General features: G+C 38.5%; 1 protein-coding gene and 1 long non-coding RNA gene across 3 annotated transcripts in view; one reads left to right on the top strand and one right to left on the bottom strand.

Annotated features, from left to right (window-relative positions):
• LOC149500554 (uncharacterized) overlaps positions 1 to 20480 on the top strand; it is a 274194-nt gene that overhangs the window by 193989 nt on the left and 59725 nt on the right. The gene's annotated exons all lie outside the window — the stretch shown is intronic.
• On the bottom strand, positions 8768 to 16978 carry LOC149500557 (uncharacterized). 2 transcript variants are annotated; one of them, XM_089736231.1, is made up of 6 exons: positions 16492 to 16978; positions 14378 to 14684; positions 13295 to 13391; positions 11788 to 11895; positions 10945 to 11103; positions 8768 to 8809 (listed from the first exon to the last, which is right to left on the bottom strand). In XM_089736231.1, the coding sequence occupies exons 1-6, from the start codon at positions 16976 to 16978 to the stop codon at positions 8768 to 8770; spliced, it is 1200 nt and encodes a 399-aa protein (XP_089592357.1). The 2 variants fall into 2 exon arrangements, with proteins under 2 accessions (XP_089592357.1, XP_089592356.1); XM_089736230.1 differs by lacking the exon at positions 8768 to 8809 and having other exon boundaries at positions 10801 to 11103.

Genomic DNA, 20480 nt, shown 5'->3' with positions numbered 1-20480 from the left:
ATCAAGGAGGTGTGAGGAATTGAGCCCAAGACTAAGGAAACTCTGATAATTTGTATCCTTATTGTAATCCTGTAATTTACGTTACCTTGTAATCTCAACAAATGTTCACGATTGACTTCCACGGTGAAGGAATAACATCTATACTAATATTATAAAGAGGAAAGATTTGTTTGTTTGTTTGTTTCGAATAGGCTCCGAAACTACTGGACCGATTTGAAAAATTCTTTTTCCATTAGAAGCCGACATTGTCCCTGATGAACATAGGCTACTTTTATTTATTTATTTTTTATTTTAATTTTTTTGTTTCATGTGTGTTTTAATGTTTCCAAAGCGAAGCGAGGGCGGGTCGCTAGTCGTGTAATAAAAATGAAACCCGCAAAATTATAATTTGCGTAATCACTGGTGGTAGGACTTGTGAGTCCGCGCGGATAGGTACCACCGCCCTGCGTTTTTCTGCCGTGAAGCAGTCATGCGTTTCGGTTTGAAGGGCGGGGCAGCCGTTGTAACTATACTGAGGCCTTAGAACTTGTATCTCAAGGTGGGTGGCGCATTTACGTTGTAGATGTCTATGGGCTCCAGTAACCACTTAACACCAAGTGGGCTGTGAGCTCGTCCACCCAAGTAAACAATAAAAAAAAAACTAGATTACGTTAGTTAAGACACTCATTTTAATAAATGCTAGGAAAAATAAAACTAAGCGGATCCCGACACGTCCTCTCCTTTATAGCTCCGTGACTTGCAAACCTCCAGTGAAATGTTACACAGAAACATACAGCTAGCTGCATTGAAGATTTTAACAGCGGAATCTTCTAGAAAATTCCGCCATTTTATACTTCAGCATCACGAAATTCTATTTAGCCACAACTACTTTAATTCGTATTGAAAAAGTTGTATGGAATACCTAGAGAATTAAATCATGAATCAAATTATTTTCTGAGTAAGTTTCCACAGCTACAGTTTCTTTTTACACGTCCTTACAGATCCATCAGATCCAATAACCTTTACATTAGACGCCTTCAGCTCTAACACTAGGAGCAGGCTTAGGGACCCCGGTAACCGTACTTGTAGAACTCTATAAAAAGTTTGACGAGCATCCTAACCCATGCATGCATCAGTCCGCTGAGTTTCTCGCCGGGTCTTCTCAGCGGATCGAGATTCCAATCCGGTAGTAGATTCATTCACGTAGCAGCTGCTCTTGAGTAGTTAGGTCTCCTTCGGAGGCGCTCGGGTAGCTGTTAGCAAATCCCACACCACCTGGCTGAGCCTTTGCTCGCCCACCTGTGAAACTGGAAAGGCTTCCGATCCACCAGTAAACCTTCAATAATAAAAATTAAAAAAAAGTTTTTTCCCCAAATCATACAACATTAATAGAACCCACACAACTAGTAATATATAAAATAAAGTCATTCACTACCACTGCCCTGCCTAGTTCTGCCGTGAAGCAGTAATGCGTTTCGGTTTGAAGGGTGGGGCAGCCGTTGTAACTATAGTTGAGACTTTAGAACTCATGTCTCAAGGTGGGTGGCGGCATCTAGGTCGTAGATGTTTATGGGCTTCGGTATCCACTTAACACCATGTGGGCTGTGAGCTCGTCCATCCACATATACAATAAATAAATAAAAAAGACACGAGTTCGGGAAACAACGCATTTAAATCTTCTTAAACTTCTTGTTGATCAGTAGCTAGTAATTCTGGCTACTGTAGTCCAGGGTCCCGATGGTCGTTAAGATATTTGGTTTATTGGATTTGGTTGGTATCACAACGGAATGTCCTGTTGTTCGTTTTTTTTTATTGCTTAGATGGATGGACCGCCAGTAATAGCTCATCTGATGTAATATAATTATGAGCCCATATACCGTACTATAAATACGACACAACCTCAAAACGTGAGATCAATATCTTTAAGGCATTGTACAACGGCTGTCTCAAACTTTGGATCGGAACGCAGCTTTGGGGCAGATATAGATAGGATAGTGTTTGTTAATTGTTTTGTTAATTTTGTGTTTATTAGAGCATTTCGTTTCTTCGTATTATATTGGATAAATACAGCCAATTGTAAAATTACATAATACCTTACATACTTTAATACTAATTTTGTGAACACTCCGAGTGAATTCAAGTTACTAAAAAATAAACTAGATGGCGTTGGTAGTTTATTTTGCTACGTACATCGTAACTCCTCAGTTCTAGTTATGTTTTACCAACCATTTCATTCCAAATAGTGTTAATCATAGATAGTGTTAATCATAGCTCACGACCCGCCTGGTGTTAATAGGTTACTGGAGCCCATAGACATCTATAACGTAAACGCCGCCACCCACCTTGAGACATGAGTTCTAAAGTCTCAACTATAGTTACAACGGCTGTCCCCACCCTTCAAGCCGAAACGCATTACTGTTTCACGGCAGAAATAGGCAGGGTGATGGCACCTACCCGTACGGACTCACAAGAGGCCCTACCACCATTAATTACGTAAATTATAATTTTGCGGATTTGATTTTTACTATACGATGTTATTCCTTCACCGTTGAAGTCAATCGTGAACATTTGTTGAGTACTTATTTCATTAGAAAAATTGATACCCGCCTGCGGGATTTGAACACCGGTGCATCGATCGCTAGATACGAATGCACCGGACGTCTAATCCGTTAGGTCACGACGACGAAATTACTCTTATTATTCTATATTATTCTAAGAACAAATACAAACAGACTTTCAGTGACGTGTTTATTTTTTTTAATATTTATATGAACGCGCTAACTGCTCACCTAGTATCAAGTGGTTATCGGAGCCCACAGATCAACAACGTGAATGCTGGCGGCCACCTTGAAACATGATTTTTATGCATTGATTTAAGTTTTATGTCTCTGTTCTATAATCTTGCCCCGTCTTTCAAACCTCAGAAATACATATTAAATACATACTGGATCCACTTAATAATATTTTATATACATATTTGATGGCCTTATTAATTTGTGGTTAGTAACATTAAGTATCGTACCAATTCCCAGACTCAGTTCCGTTCAGTGTTTTCGTAAAAGACATTGAGAGAGAGAGAGAGAGAGAGAGAGAGAGAGAGAAAGAGAGAATACACTTTATTGCACACCAAAACACAATTTACATTCAAAAAACCATCAAAAAGCAAATACATTTGTACAATAGGCGGTCTTATCGCCAAAATCGTTTAATTTACAAAAATTCTGGAAAATATAAAAATATAGCAGGTATGTTGCAGTGTACTAAAGACAATATAATGTTATTATAGAAAATATATACATACAATAAACAGATATATACGGTTTACATATAATATGAAAATATATAGCTAACTGAGGTGAGTGAATGATTCACATTGAGGTGAGAATTACAGAATCATCCGCTAGGCAAATCCGAAGATTATCCGAAAATTTCATCAAAATCGATCTAGACGTTTCGTAGTAAAGGAACAAATATATTATGTTCTCTTACAACATAAACAATCTATATATTAATACGTGAAGCAAAAACTTTGTATCCCTTTTTACGAAAATTGCGCGGACGGAGGAGTATGAAATTTTTCAAACTTATAGAGAATACAGAGAAGAAGTGCACAATGCTAATTTAATATTTTTTTAAAATAATGCTTAAAAGATACATTAAATCAATAAAGAAAGCATTACACACACTACATACCATGTATTTGACGCACACACGCATGCATACTATTTATTGTCAAACTTTTGTTCTTGGCGTCTGTTGTCAAATTGAGATTAAATATTGTTTGAGTTTGTTAATATTTTTTATAGTGTAGTCTTGGCGAAATTTGTGATTATAGAAGTATAAAATACAATCATAATAGTGTACAAACTTACAATTCCAATTAATTATAGTCGAATTTCGACTACTGCGGGACCTCTAGTTTGACATTATATTTCATATAGAAAATAATGTCGTTTTTACGGTTCAAGCACACGTCTTTAAAATTTATTAACTTTACTTGAAGCTTTTGCAACGTTAATAAATCTGTACTCATTAGAAAAAAACCTACAAGTCTTATTGAGAAAATATGCTAGCCCCTCTTAGCTAAAATCTATATAACAAATGTTGCAACAAGGACATAAGACAACACAGAACCTTTCGTATAAGGAAGTGAGGCCAATATAGGAGGCTTTGCAACACCTGCGTAGGACAAATAAAGTACAAACAGTATTCGAAAGCCATTGAAGGAGTCCGCAAATACGAAGGGCCCAATAAAAGTGAAGGGCCTTTGTAAGGGACTGTCGGAATATATCCTATGCTCGTCGGATTATAAGAAGGCTTTTCTATTTGGTGACAATGTTTTTCTATTTGTTCGATCCTGAAAAGGATTGTGTTTTCGTTGATTTTTGGTCTGCTTGATGAGCTTAAGATCGCTTCTAACCAATTGAAGATGTAAAATAATTATAATATATGTAAAATATTTTTGAAGCTTATTGCCAGATTTTTTACGCCAGTAGTCTGTGGACCACATATACGCGGAGAGCTTACAATTCCCTAAGTGTTCAATATAATAATGCGTTTAGGATGATGTTGTCACTGCCGTGCTTTTGTAATGCATCCACAATGTTTGCGACATCTCACACCGATGACTTCTTTGCAATAATGCGAAAGAGAAGTGCATCGTTATTGCGTGGAGTCACAGACAGTGACAACAGTCTTCTGAAAGTCATATCGAGCAAGATCGATGGACCGCTGCCTTTGCAGCAGGCACTTGGAAGGAAAAAAAAAAAGAAAAACATATGTAATGATATAAAATGTATGTGTTAGATATTTTTTTAAGTTGCTATTAACATAGATTATAAGTAATTCTTACTAACAAAATGTTATGGTTTTAAAAAAAAAACTGAAATAAAGTATAGCTAAAAAATAAATAAATAAATAAAATAGAAACTATATGCTTTTTCATTGTCTTTTTTAACACATTGAACGCTTTGTGACCCACCGGTGGGCCTACGGGCCAAGGCAAAATCAGGGAATCAGTAATTTTTATCAACTTGAGATTTTCAATATATGCGATAATTTGCCGGGAAGATAAAAATTAACGACTTTTACCGTCTAGTTTATAAAATATTTCAAAAAGCTATATCTCTACTAAAAACTAACAAAATACGCTTTTATAGAAAATCCAACTAAAAAATAGAAAATAAATTTTAATTAATTTGAATTAAAAATAGTGTAATAAAAAATGGTTTTATTGTAAAAAAGCGTGGTATATTTTGAGACAGCACAAGCTTAAGACTTAATCGTATCTATATCAGAAGTAAATCAGTTAAGGCTCCGATTTCAAACTTGCGACAATCTAAACAAATGAGCTGTTATTCCTCGAAACAAGACCCACAAGGTATCATATTACTTGCATACCGTTCCCGTCGCAGCGTAAAATTGCTTACTTATGAAATAGCTGAGTTTGATTCTTATGAAGTCTTACTTCAGTGTTAGTTATTCATATTGCTTTTTATGATAGACTAGCGACCCGCCCTCGCTTCGCTTCGGAAACATTAAAACACACATGCAACAAAAAAAAAAAATTAAAAAAAAATTAAAAAACGTAGCCTATGTTCATCAGGGACAATGTCGGCTTCTAATGGAAAAAGAATTTTTCAAATCGGTCCAGTAGTTTCAGAGCCTATTCGAAACAAACAAATCTTTCCTCTTTATAATATTACTAGCGACCCGCCCTCGCTTCGCTTCGGAAACATTAAAACACACATGCAACAACAAAAAAATTAAAAAAAAAAAATGTAGCCTATGTTCATCAGGGACAATGTCGGCTTCTAATGGAAAAAGAATTTTTCAAATCGCTCCAGTAGTTTCGGAGCCTATTCGAAACAAACAAACAAACAAATCTTTCCTCTTTATAATATTAAGTATAGATATAGATATATCATCACTTAGTGCGAGTTTTTTAACGTTCTCGATAGCGTAAACGTTAGCTCACATTTGTATGGAGTTCGAGCTTTTGCGTACGTTTGCCGTTAGGGACGCTGTTCCAACTGCATACAAATTTGAATTAACTTTTACACTACGAGTTACAAGAACATTAAAAAACTCGCACTAAACACACTGTAGCGGTAGGCAGCGGCTTGGCTCTGCCCCTGTCATTGCTGAAGTCAATGGGCGACGGTAACCACTCACCATCAGGTGGGCCGTATGCTCGTCTGCCTACAAGGGGAATAAAAAAAAACACTGATGTGAAATGGTGGTAGGACCTCTTGTGAGTCCGCACGGGTAGGTACCACCACCCCGCCTATTTCTGCCGTGAAGCAGTAATGCGTTGCGGTTTGAAGGGTGGGGTAGTCGTTGTAACTATACTGAGACCTTAGAACTTATATCTCAAGGTGGGTGACGCATTTACATTGAAGATGTCTATGGGCTCCAGTAACCACTTAACACCAGGTGGGCTGTGAGCTCGTCCGCCCATCTAAGCAATAAAAAAAAAAAAGTTGTAGTCCAGAAATATCAGGATGCCACCACCGAATTCGTGTGAGACAATTGCATGAGGTCTCAATAGTATTGTATAGTCGTAGTCCAATTAATATAAATTAATCGGTAGGCAGCGGCTTGGTTCTGCCCCTGGCATTGCATAAGTCCATAAAAAGGGCGGCGGTAACCACTCACCATCAGGTGAGCCGTATGCTCGTCTGTCTACAACGGCAATTAAAAAAAACCGTGCTATGACTACTGCAATAACATCCGTAATGTTTGAACTTATTGAATTCTCTGTACAAAATTGAATCGTGGTTTGTAAGATTATATGTAGCTTTGATTTACGATTTTGTCACTTCAACATTTTTGTCTAATCTCTTTGAAGTGGAAACGCAGTCATAACTCAGTTTTTTTTTAAAGAAATGTCTCGAACACTTCGATCATACAATTTTTTTTGTTACAAGAGACTTAAGTGTAGACTACACTTGTAAAGCTGTTGATAAATATATAATTTATGTTACTTTAAACAAATTCTATGAGTGGGAAAAGAGGATCATACCTCATTATAAAATAAATATTGTTTATTTAAGATGATTAGTTACTGACGATTCTCTCAGCCCAAGGACGTTTCTCAAAACGTAATCCTTTTCAATAAAGCTTGCATATCCTAATTTTTTTATTGCTTTGATGGGTGGACGTGCTCACAGCCCACCTGGTGTTAAATGGTTACTGGAGCCCATAGAGATCTACTACGTAAATGCGCCACTCACCTTGAAATATGAGTTCTAAGGTCTCAGTATAGTTACAACGGCGGCCCCGCCCTCCAAACCGAAACGCATTACTGCTTCGCGGCTAAAATAGGCAAGGTGGTGGTACCTACCCGTGCGGACTCACAAGAGGTCCTACCACCAGTAAATATGCTTAATTAAATATAAACTTATCGTATTTTTCATTATTCACGATTAACCTATCCACGACTTCCTGCAGTACTTTTTGTAGTAAAATTTAAAGCTACAAAAGTTCGGCGAACGAAAAAGTTTTAGGTGAAGCGCGTATTTATCGAACTACCTACAAATTTGGTTTTTAAATCCGAAAATAAAACCTGGACAGACTTTCGGGTTGCATTAGAAGTTGGAAATTTCTTGGCAAACAGTAACACGAACATTCATCTTCCGCTTCGAAGTTTCGGTGTAGGCAGAGAGACACAAAACATTCTGGACCCCGCCCAACTGGAACGTCGCTTCAATATCTTAAGTTAATCTCAACTTTACAACCAAAACGTCTTATGTCATTTAAAACTGGGTAAGGAAAATCCATCTTTCAGTCCAATACTACTTACTCACAACAAGAATAAAAAGGTGTAAGCAGAGAGATATGAAACGTTCTGGATCACGTCCAACTGAAACATGGATTCAATATCTTAACGTAAATCTCAACTTTACAACAAAAATCTTGGATGACATTTAAAAATGGGTTAGCGAAATCAATCTTTCAGTCCAATGCTACTCATAACAAGAATAAATATTGCTTCTCTAAGTCTTCATGGCCTAAAGTATAAGACATCCGGTGCATTCGTGTTGAGCGACGCAATGGTGTTCGAAGCCCAGGCGGATACCAATTTTTCTAATGAAATACGTACTATACAAACGCCCACAATCGACTTCCACCGTGAAGGTATAATCATCTTGTAATAAGAATCAAACCGGCAAAAGTAGGAACTCTTGTGAGTCTGCGCGGTTAGATACCACCACCCTATTTCTGTCATGAAGCAGTAATGCGTTTCGGTTTGAAGGGTGGGGCAGCCGCTGTAACTATACTTGAGACCTTAGAACTTATATCTCAAGGTGAGTGGCGCATTTACGCTGTAGATGTCTATGGGCTCTAATAACCACTTAACACCAGGTGGGCTGTAAGCTCGTCCACCCGTCTAGGCAATAAAAATAAAAAGTTATATTCATCATTAAATTGTGACTGAAACATTTTTATTTAAATAACCACTGATACTGTTAATATAATATTTGTTTATCGCTTGCCGCGTTGGAATAGTATTTAACGACCTTAAGGACTCTGTCACAGGAATCATGTTCGATATTCAGCCGAACACCTTTTAGTCCTTCAGGCCTACTCATCAACCCAAATCAAATAATACGACCGTTCTATTTTTTACTTTCTTTAATGCACCTAAATAACTTCACTAAGAACAATTAAGACTTAACAATACTCAATTAAATAGTTAATTTATTTCAATATCCTCCATCGAAAGCGAAAAGCTAATATTGTAGAAACTCAAACAGCTTTTTAAACTAGCTTTTTCCGAAATGAGCTAATATAAAATTGCAAAGAATGAATAGGAAAAACGCAGTACCTGTAATAAAAAGCAATAATCATTTGTAGAAATTTTCTTAACAAGAAATTAAAAACATCAAATTGATTCCAATTTAATCACTCGATATGCGTGTATTCTTATAGAATAGAGCAGCCCGCTCCGGCTCCGCTCGGGTCTTTAACAAAAAATTTAACGATATTTGACGTTGTTTTATTTTTTAAAACAAAAGAATACTTATTGCGGCATAACTATAATAGTAACTATAATATAAAAATAATAATGTGTTCTACAAAGTCGTAGTACATTATTTTATTTTACCATCAATAGTTTTCGCGGGGCACGCGATGTAAAGAATATTTTAGGTATTTTTTTTACACCTTGGGTTACATTATTGAAGTTTTAGTAAGGATCCGTAATTTAAAAAATAAAATTATAGCCTATGTCACTCGGGAATAGTGTAGCTTCCAAACAGTGAAAGAATTTTTCAAATCGGTTCAGTAGTTCCGGAGCCTATTCAATACAAACAAACAAACAAATCTTTCCTCTTTATAAGATTAGTATAGATTATGCTCTTATAAAGACTAGTGGTCCCCGGTAGTCGATTTTCGACTATAATTAATTAAAATTGTAAGTTTGTACACTATTATGATTCTATTGTCAAAGACTATTATACTTCTACGGGTATAATCAGATTTCGCTAGTCTTTAGACAAATATTAATAAAGACAATCAATATTTAATATATTCTCAATTTCACCACAGACTTATATAAGCAATAAGAAAAGTTTGACAATAAACAAATAGTATGCATACGCGTGTGCATCAAATAGATGGTAGTGTGTGTAATGTTTTTTTTTTATTGGTTTAATGTATTTAATATGCATAATTTTAAAAAATATTAACATTCTGCACTACTTCTTTATATTCTCTATAAGTGACGGAAATTTCATACTCCTCCGTCCGCACAATTTTCGTAAAAAGGGGTCCAGAGTTTTTGCTTCACGTATTAATATATAGATACATTTGAGACTTCGACATCATATTGGGAGGTGGAATTAATGCTGTAAAAACTGAGCTTCGTTACCCACTTAATACCAAATTAACCGTAGACTCTTCTATCCGATCTACGGCATTAAAAATACGCTACGCGAATCACTGATGACGTGAAATAATGAAGAAATTACCAGGAAATAAATTAAATCAGAATGACGTTTATCTTACGTAACAACTTCATTTAAGATGTAGACATAGATAGTGTGAGGACCTTGAAGGTATTTATATAGCTTATTGTTTTGAAAAAAATAATCTGAAACGATTTCTTTGAATCAGAAATAGAGGTCTCTGAACTGTTTATAATAACCACAACAGACCTTAAAGCGTCAAACCCGCTTAAAATGGAGAATGTTGTCAAAGTTTACATCATCATCATTATCCTGCCCTTCTCCCAGTCACCTGGGGTCGCATGTTTTCTCCTTTCATACTCCTCTATCGTATACCATTTCTTCGCTCATTCCCTTCTTACACATATCGTCTTTCACGCAATCCATCCATTTCTTCTGAGGTTTACCTCTTCCCCTATATCCTTGCACATTCATAGTAAACATTATTTTACCAACCTTACAATCCAGACATAATAAATCCGGATTTGGTTAACGAGTCCATTGATATTAAGCAATAATCTTGCTTTATCAAAAATGACAAATATCATAAAGAGGAAACATTTGACTGGTTGTTTGTTTGCATTGTATAGACTCCCGATTTCAACAATTGTTTCACTATTGGGAAGCTACACTGTCCCCGGGTGATATGGGCTATCAAACATATATATGGCGTTAACTTGGGTATAATAGTTTTAACCCTTCTAATGCACACCGTCCCGTTTTGACCCGTAACATTTTCGGCGGTTGTATCACAAAACGTGCAAATCTATTCACCAAACAACGTTATGATATTCCTCGACTCTTACTCTTTAGGTAACTCCCAGGGGGGAGTCTTCTCAGTTCGCGTCAGCATCCCAAGGACAGCCGTCAGCCAATAACTACAGTTCGTGAAAACAGTAAACACCTTCTTCTTGAGGCTGAAGGTATAATTAATTTTATCAACCGATAAAAATTTTCAGTGCTTGGATTAGAATAAATTAATTTGAAATTGAACATGAAATTTAAAAAGACTAACCGCAATGAAATTGCTGTACGATAACGTCATGATACCAAAAGCCTTCATAATGACGGGAACTTGACTTCTTTGAATGGCGACTACTACAAGGAAGCGAAGGTCAGTCTGACGCACCAACTCCCATCCACACAGAAATATAGACGTCGGTACTTCTGAGGCCTGAAAATAATTTACAAACCTCAAATATTTAACTGCCTGTGTCAGATAATACGAAAATTGAATATACAAAAACACTCCAAATATTCTCATTAGCAATGGGCTGCCCTTGACTGGATATTGATCGGTAGGTGTATCTATGAATCACTAATCATCCATCTATAGTAATATAATCCTTAATGTGTTTCTTAGCTATACACACAATCTCTGCATACCCTCATTTAGGACTGTATTATCTGCGTGTAAGTTGGCAATGACCATCACTGTATGATGTCACTTCGATGTAAGTCCTTTATAATAACCGAACCAATTGTTAGTCTACTAATAACGGCAAAAGGAGCTCACACACAGATTCCTCTCTGTGTGTCTGCACAATACATTCTTTTTATTGGGCCAGCGGTCGAAGCTTCTGCAAAATCCCCGCGTGGAGGGGATGAGAGTAGAACTGCCAAGGTTTTTATTACCAAAGTTTTGTTTTATAATAAACTTGTACCCTGTACACTTTGTACACTGTAAATTGTACACTTTTTGCAATGCACAAATTCACTGTGAAATGATTAATTATCTGCATTCGCGAGTTGAAATCTAGGATGAAGAAACTGTTACTCGTTTGCTATTTGGTTGCCAAATAAAACACTAGGCCTGCTCAAAAACATTTTTATACTACTACAAACAATAATGAGGTACCTCATAAGTGACGTCACCAGCTGGCATCATATAAGAACCGTTCAGTATAATAACGCATAACATAAAAGCAAAGTTGGCCAATAAGAAGATCATGTTGTGGTCCGTGGTCTGAAAAAAAGACATCAAATCTGTTTTATTTTTGGCCCTGGGCCCAAATTCGTAAATGATGCTAAGGCCGAGGGTTAGCGTGGGGTATGCGGGAATTGCCCTCACCGAGACAGGGTTTATCAGGGGTTATCAGGAGACAGGCGTAGTTTAAGGAACCAATAAACGATTCCCATACACCCATGCCTCCCAATCCTCGCCAATGAAACCGTGGTGCATGCATGCGACTGATATAAAACTGTAAGCAAACCCAAACTATCTTTGGGCACATTGACTGACCTAACTCTCTTTATTGCTTATTGCTCCGAATGATTGCCACAATACACCTTGTAACAAAAGATCAAAATGCATCCTTCGAACTCGGGACGAGTCAACCCGATAGTGGGAGATCACCGTCGCCTGAGGACATATGCATACCCAACGCCACCTTCGCCACTGCTTTGTACTTTAATTTGTATTATATTCAATAACAGGAGTACGGGAATTAATGGAGGAACATAGTCCGAATGAGAGAGCTCATAAAAATCACGATCTTCAGCACTGTGGAACACGATGCGCCGAGGAGGATATCCTATCACGGTTGTTTCGCCCTTCGAAGCTGGTATGCATGAGAGCTTCGCAACACAAATACATACAGCGCGGTACTAATGTCAAAATCTATACTAATACTAGCTGACCCGGCAAACGTTGTATTGCCTTAAATAAGATTTCTAGGGTGATTCTAGTGTAGAAAAAAAACTCGTTCAAACACATAATACCTTATAATAACCAAAAAAAAAATTATCCAAAAAATTAAAATTAAAATCTTGCCAAAAAAATTAAACTTTATAATTAACAAATAAAAAATAGGGGTTGATCGTAGAGGGGTGAAAAATTCATAGTAATATGATTTTTTTTATTCTAAGTCATAACAAAATAAAAAATAAAAAAATTGTGTAAAAATAAAAAATAAAATTTAAGGGTGGACCACCCTTAACATTTAGGGGGATGAAAAATAAATGTTGTCCAATTCTCCACCCTGGCCGATATGCACGCTAAGATTCACGAAAATCAGTCGTGCCGTTTCGGAGGAGTTCAATCACGCACACCGTGACACGAGAATTTTATATATTAGATATAAATCTACAGTGGTTTTTACGGACGTTCCGTTATAACTATTGAACCGTGCATCTGATTGACTTGAAACTTGGTATTCATGTAGAAAATACATGTACTTAATGGATAGGCTAATATTTATATGAGTGTTGGACTCCCTGCACCAGTTGCCCCCGCAACTGATGACGTTAATGATGAGAATCTTTGTGGGGGTGGGAAATAATAATGTTAATTTTAAATGCCCAGCGAAGCGGACGGGTACAGCTAGTTAATTCACAAAGTACGGCGTTATAAAAATCTTTATCACCACGAGCTTTACGAGGCACATCACCAACAGCGCAACTGTCTCAAACACCTGAACGCTGTAGACCCATCCGAAAGCTTTTTGAACGTTATTGGCACACCTGAAACAATTCCGCGTGTCTCAATATTATAGCCATACATTTGGATGACTAAAAACTCTTCTAGTACATTTTTATTTACTGCTTAGATGAATGAATGAGTTCCGTCCCCACGCAGCGATGGTTAACAGGAGTCATAAACATGACAAAGTGAATGCCTTCACCCAAATAAAGACATGAGGTCGTAATCACAATAATAATTGAATTTTATAATAGCTGGTGGTTACTGGTGGTAGGACCTCTTGTGAGTCCGCGCGGGTAGGTACCACCACCCTGCCTATTTCTGCCGTGAAGCAGTAATGCGTTTCGGTTTGAAGGGTGGGGCAGCCGTTGTAACTATACTTGAGACCTTAGAACGTATGTCTCAAGGTGGGTGGCGCATTTACGTTGTAGATGTCTATGGGCTCCAGTAACCACTTTTTTTTATTGTCCTTGTAGGCAGACGAGCATACGGCCCACCTGATGGTAAGTGGTTACCGTCGCCCATGGACTTCAGCAATGCCAGGGGCAGAGCCAAGCCGCTGCCTACATAACACCAGGTCGGCTGAGAGCTCGTCCACACATCTAAGGAATAAAAAAAAACTGTACTACCTTCAAACTGGAAACCATGACCGCTTCGTAGTCGAAATAGGCAGGATAGTGGTGCCGATCTGTGCAAGCTTACAATATCACCAGTGAATTGCGCAAATTTAACAATGCCACTAAAATACTTAGTGGCCAGTGATACCATATTCTATTTTTTTTTATTGCTTAGATAGGTGGACGAGCTCACAGCCCACCTTGTGTTAAGTGGTTACTGGAGCCCATAGACATCTACAACGTAAATGCGCCACCCACCTTGAGATATAAGTTCTAAGGTCTCAGTATAGTTACAACGGCTGCCCCATCCTTCAAACCGAAACGCATTTCTGCTTCACGGTAGAAATAGGCGGGGTGTATTAGATGGAATGCAGATCATTTGTTTATTGCAATAAAAATGATATAATTACCACAAAGCATTTTCGTGTAATTTGATTCCTACAATGAAGTCCCTTCGAAATTTATCTGCAAGTGTCTTGTCTGTCATATTGCTTTGATCGCGACGTATGGTCAACCCCATATCCTTAAAGTAGCGCTGGAGCAACTTGAACTTGAATGTGACGAAGACAAAAGAGGCCACAGCCAAGCTGTCTATGGCCACCATTACGGACACTATGTACCACCAGTGGAACTCGACCAGAAACCGAAGGATGTTGACAATAACGCCAGAGTTCGATGAAGAGGGGTAGTAAGTTACTTCAGTCCTGATCGGAATGCCTGAATGAAGAAATGAGATGGTTTCATCTTGTGAGTCCGCGCTGGTAGGTACCAACTACCACCCTGCCTATTTCTGCCGTGAAGCAGTAATGCGTTTCGGCTTGAAGTGTGGGGCAGCCGTTGTAACTATACTTGAAACCTTAGAACTTATATCTCAAGGTGAATGCCGCTTTTACGTTTAGATGTCTATGGGCTCCAGTAACCACTTAACACCAGGTGGGCTGTGAGCTCGTCCACCCATGTAAGCAATAAAAAAAAATGCCGTAATCAAAACTATCTCTGCCAAGAAGCAGTTGTTCATTTATTGCATTTTTTATTTTTTTTGGTCAGATAGGAAATCGCCGCACTTCCGCCCTCCCCTGGGGATGAAGGGCGGGGCATGTCGGAGTCGAACTGACTAAAACCTCCTGTCGCTCAACAACCCGCGTCCGAACCTCGCATGAGACAGAACCCATGAAAAGGCAAAGGGGGGAAAGTGAAGCGTTTAGTGCGGAGCACATCTCTCCCATCACCCTCCCCCTCGGGACGCCGGACTGGCGGTCGTCGGCGCCACGACCACCAGCCCTCTCGGTCGGCAGGCTATCCGGAGCCCGCCTAGATGGCGCCGGTTAGAATGGGTTATCCTACGGAATACCCCGCTGGGTCAGAACCAGCGTGGGTCGAGGATAGCCGGCCTTCCATCACCCGGATGCTCTTGCGTAAAACGCGTGCAGAGCAGCTTGCACGTCGTCTTCTTAGGCCCCCTTCGCCGGTCCCCAGACCGACATGTGAAGGGGACCCGAAACCCTTAGAGGGCCAGGGCTTGGGCGAGATCCGCCTCCCTGGCCCCCGCCCGACGGCGGCGGGCTTGCGCGTCTCTCACGCGCCCCGCCGCCTCCTTCTGCGAGATGGTGCACTCGCAGAAGTCGAGCATCGCCTTCCACGACTCGTCGTCGCCGAGCATCGATGCCACAACACTCGGCAACGACAAGTCGGTTCCTATTTTTGCGACGAGGACACGGCGCCACCCCTCCCATGCGGGGCAGGCGACGAGCGTATGCTCTGCCGTGTCCAAGTCGCAACCACAATGGTGGCATCATTTATTGCATAGACAAGAATTCCAAGCCTTAGTTTAAGTTAGTAAGTAGTAGTTTAGTAGAACGGCTGCCCCACCGTTCAAACTGGAACACATTACTGCTTCTCGGCAGTAATAGGCAGGATTGTGGCACCTAGTCATGCGCACTCACAAGACGCACAGAAATCCTATAATATTAAAAAGTAAACAAGTATGCAAATCAATCCCTGGACTTCATAGTACAGGGAATGGTAAATATTTTGATTAAATAAATATGTTAAATGAAAAAAAAAAACGAATTTCAATTTTTTCAGTACAAATCGGCAATTTCATACCCAATATCAACCCCTAATATAACGATATTATGAGTAAAATATGTAATACTAAGACTCTAAAGTATATAGATTTAATTGTAACTTCAATATTATCAACTTTATTACAGACTAACTGACCCGGCAGACTTCGTAGTGCCTCAATCGATAAATAAAAGACCTAAACTTTATTTAATTCCGAGAAACTTCATGTTTATCTACCTTTTAAACCTTCTCTGGACTTCCACAAATAATTCAACACCAAAATTAGCCAAATCGGTCCAACTGTTTTCGAGTTTGAGCGAGACTAACGAACAGCAATTCATTTTTATATATATAGGTAGATAGATTACATTATTACCAATGTAATAATAATGAACACATAAATAAAATTTTGCATGCCTTCGCAAGTAATCAAAGTGTGAGCAAAAAATCTACCTACCTTCCTTAAAATGCGCCCTCAACCCGTCAATAGTCGACATAACCAAAGTCATATAAGAAACTCCAATGAAAGCCAAACTGTACCTCTTGATCTGTTTCATTGACTCTTTCTCCAACTCCCCACATGAGTATACAGACCTGTTTTCTTCTAACAACCTGCCAAATACTTCTCTTATCTTCTTCCTATTAAAAAAAAAAGACGCGATCTTAGCGAAGATCAGCGGATGAGCAAAACTGAACTGGATCGCATCATTCCTTTCGACGTCGGTAAGGTCTTTCCTAAAATTTGCCAGTAACTCGTTGCAAATGTTCAAGAATATATAAGCATTCGATATTCCTGCCCACAGACAGTAGAGTTTCCGGTGTGAATCTGAGCGGTCTTCGTGCTGGTACCACCAATCGCCCAAACCAACAAAGTAGAGATAACGAAAAATCATTTTAGTGTAAAATTTTTGGGGATGATTAATTTCCATTTTATCTTCTCTCATCGTTTTGAAATATTTCGTATCGAATAGATTAGTTGTAAATTTAATTCTTGAAGCGTCTGAAACCTACAGACTGTAAACTAGTTTTCGTAATTTATAATACACCAGTCAATTCAATTTACAAATTTCGTTACTTAATAGCTTGAAAGTTTCGTTAAATTTTTTACGAAAAATAGGATCGCTAATTGAACAAAATTGAACAGTTAAAATCGTTTCTCTTTCGAGTTATACAATTAATCTAGTCATATATGCACAATTACGTTCAAAGTTTAAAACAAAATAATTCGGAATTAATTGACTGTAATTAAATATTAAGAAGAGCCAAGACCGATGTCACAAGAGTGCTTGTTTCAAGATTTTGTCTTTTTGTAAAAAGTAGATCAAGGACTAACCCCCGTATCTTTAGTCGTTCACACGAGCTTAACTCGACTCGACTCAACCTCCAACGCGCGTTTTGGTATGCTTAGTCGTAAAAATAAACTCCACTCAAACGTCCTTGAAAAATTTTCCTAACCGGAGTGGAGTAAATGAACTGTCAAGTCAAACTGATGTTGTCGTGGTGACGCAATAACGCGACTCTACCTCACTCGAGGATAGTTGAGGAATATTGTAATGGTCGACTAAAAATACCAAACTCGAGTAAGTTTGGGAGGAATGCTCGAGTATCATCGGATGAGTTAAGAGTGGAGGACTATTTTACGAAACGTCTAACTAAAGATACGGGCATAAGACTCCGCTTAACGGAGGATAACAAAAATTATGGACCAATTTATTGAAAATGACCCAAATTTTGACACGAGTTCAAAGGCAATAAGACGTATATATTCGGAATATTATATCTTTACGATGCTGATGGCGCTGATGGCGCTACCGCCTGGGTGACGCGTGAGGGATATATGCGGACGCCCATGTAGGCGGTTTTTCGGCTATTGCACAAAAGCGAGTCGCGATCCTGATGCGGCTTCAACAGCTACCTGCAGCTTTTCGCCTAAAGGGTGAAAGGGTGATCAGACCAGGCTGCATGTCGAGCACTTCGGATCTAACCCTTAATTTAGACTACGACGATGACCATAACTTTTATTTGAATATGTGTTTGCTCATTTATTTTCCATATATATATTTTTTATTGCTTAGATCGGTGGACGAGCTCACAGCCCACCTGATGTGAAGCGGCTACTGGGGCCTATAGACATCTACGACGTAAATGCGCCACCCACCTTGAAATATAAGTTCTAAGGCTTCAAGTATAGTTACAACGGCTGCCCCACCCTTCAAACCGAAACGCATTACTGCTTCACGGCAGAAATAGGCAGGGTGGTGGTACCTACCCGCGCGGACTCACAAGAGGTCTTACCACCAGTAAAAGAGGTCCTACCACCAGTACCTTTTTTATTTGGTTTATTTAATGGTATTTAAATGGCAATTTCGAAAAGATTTAAATAATTCTATGTAAACATATGGACTGGTATCTGATTTTTTTTTTTAATATCTATTTTTTAATGAGTTATCGCTGACTTATTCATCAACATGGAACCGAAACTGTTGGAGCTACAAACTTGTAAATTTCGCTGCCGATTAATATTGTGATAACCCACTTAGGAAAGGTTTTTAGATATTTCACCCCTAACGCGGTCAAACAAGGGACGAACGCTTAGGTAATAGGAAGTCTGCCAAATTTTCAAATTAAAAAGAACAAACAATCACATAAATGCTTCTGGTCATCAATAAAGGTACACGTATGTGACAATTAAAAAAATATTCTCCATAAATCTTTGGATTTAAGGTTGAAAGGATATTTGGGAAGTTCATGAGTATTCCCAGTTATAAGCTTATAAAGAAACATTGTATAGAATACATTTTATTGGGTAGATGTCTGAACAGGTCTATGCCCCCACCAAACCCAACTAGATACAACGTATTTCAGTCTATAAAACATTTTTCGTGTCACAATACAACATTTCCTTCCACTAACATGATATCCTGTGCTGAATCTGATGCAGAGGACAGAACCGGTTCTAGATTCATATTTGAGATATTGCCTTTTGGGAGTGCAATACATGCTTGCAATGCAGCTCACGCTATCTACCGACGTGACTTTAAATTTCAGGGACGGATTCAGAGGAAGCTTAATTTTGATTACCGCAACTTTACGGCATGGCCCTACGTGTACATTTACTAGTTATATGGCGTACTATGGGTAGGTACCAACCACCACACAGCCCATTTCTGCCGTAAAGCAGTAATGCGTTTCTGTTTGAAGAATGGGGTAACCATTGTACTGTAAAACTGAAACTTAGAACTTAAACGAGTGGTGGTAATGACGTTGTAGCTGTCTATTGGCTCCGTAACCACTTAACGCCAGGTCAGTCATCAGCCCACTCATCTAAGCAATAAATAAAAAACTAGAGTTGTACCGACTTTCGTTACCATAATTATGTCTACAGTTCCGTGATTTTTCTGTCCATCTGTTGCATTTGACATTACGATTCCTACACTATTAAACACAGTGATCATTAAATTATTCAGCATGAACACTAAATTGTTATTATTTTGGATTTTTAATCTGTTACAATCCGGCTCTTTCCAACGTACACGTCTTAAAATGTAGTAAACAAGGGTGGTATGAATTCAAACAAACATTCTACGTCTTACCCGTAGTCGGAGGTAAGCATATTTAAAATAGTTCTAGAACTTTAAGCATTCATTTAAAAAATCCGAGGCCCTTACTTTAATAAGCTTCTATCATATATTAAGTGTATAATCTATGGCTTCTATTGATACCGTAGCCTAAGTATTGCTGAAAAAATCTGAGAAATTTCAAGCCAGTAAAATTTTTGTGCTTTACATAAAAGAACACCAACAGAACAAACTAACTATACAAATCGAAAGGAAAAGGGTGGTATTAGCCAAAGCTATCCCGAAATATATAATTAAATCCATACTGTACACTATTATTATTATTATTACGTTTTGTGATCCCGATTTGTGCGAACATAAAAACAGAAATGCGCAAATCCAATCCGATAGTAGATTCATTCGCGACGCAGCTACTCTTGAGTTGTTAGGGCTCCGTTGGAGGCGCTCGGGTAGCTGTAAGCAAATCCCATCCCTTCTGGGTGATCCCTTGCTCGCCTACCTCCTTGTAAAACTGGAAAAGCCACTGGGCCATCAGTAATCCATCAATCGAAAAAAATCCGCAAATTATGACAAGGACTCATAACATATGACAGATGGTTGATGATGACAGTTATGGAACGGTACCTGTGTCAGAGTTTAATAATAGACAGTCTATTATATACTATATATTGCATTAGATTTTTATTTTATAGCCTTTATACCGAGACGAGCACACGAGCAACCTGACCGTGAGTAGTTACCGTCGCCCATGGACGTCAGTAATCCCAGGGGCAGAGCCAAGTCGCTGCCAGCCGCAAAACGGCATGAAATGCCGCTGACGGGACAAATATCACACGACCTACTTCTTTGTTCTGTGTAAATTGGCCAT

The sequence above is a fragment of the Bombyx mandarina genome, chromosome 21 (assembly GCF_030267445.1).
Source record: "Bombyx mandarina strain Sakado chromosome 21, ASM3026744v2".
Lineage (NCBI taxonomy): Eukaryota > Metazoa > Arthropoda > Insecta > Lepidoptera > Bombycidae > Bombyx > Bombyx mandarina.
The sequence above is the reverse complement of the archived record's forward strand: the minus strand, read 5'-3'. Positions and strand labels throughout refer to the sequence as shown.

Bases quoted from the DNA above. Each gene is read 5' to 3' on its own strand.
- LOC149500557 (XM_089736230.1), bottom strand. From the start codon at position 16,978: ATGAGAGAAGATAAAATGGAAATTAATCATCCCCAAAAATTTTACACT. The intron at 14,685-16,491 runs GTAGGTAGATTT...TTCTTCATTCAG, and splicing joins GAGGGCGCATTTTAAGGAAG to GCATTCCGATCAGGACTGAA. The intron at 11,896-13,294 runs GTGATAAAGATT...TCTTTTTTTCAG, and splicing joins TGTGCCTCGTAAAGCTCGTG to ACCACGGACCACAACATGAT.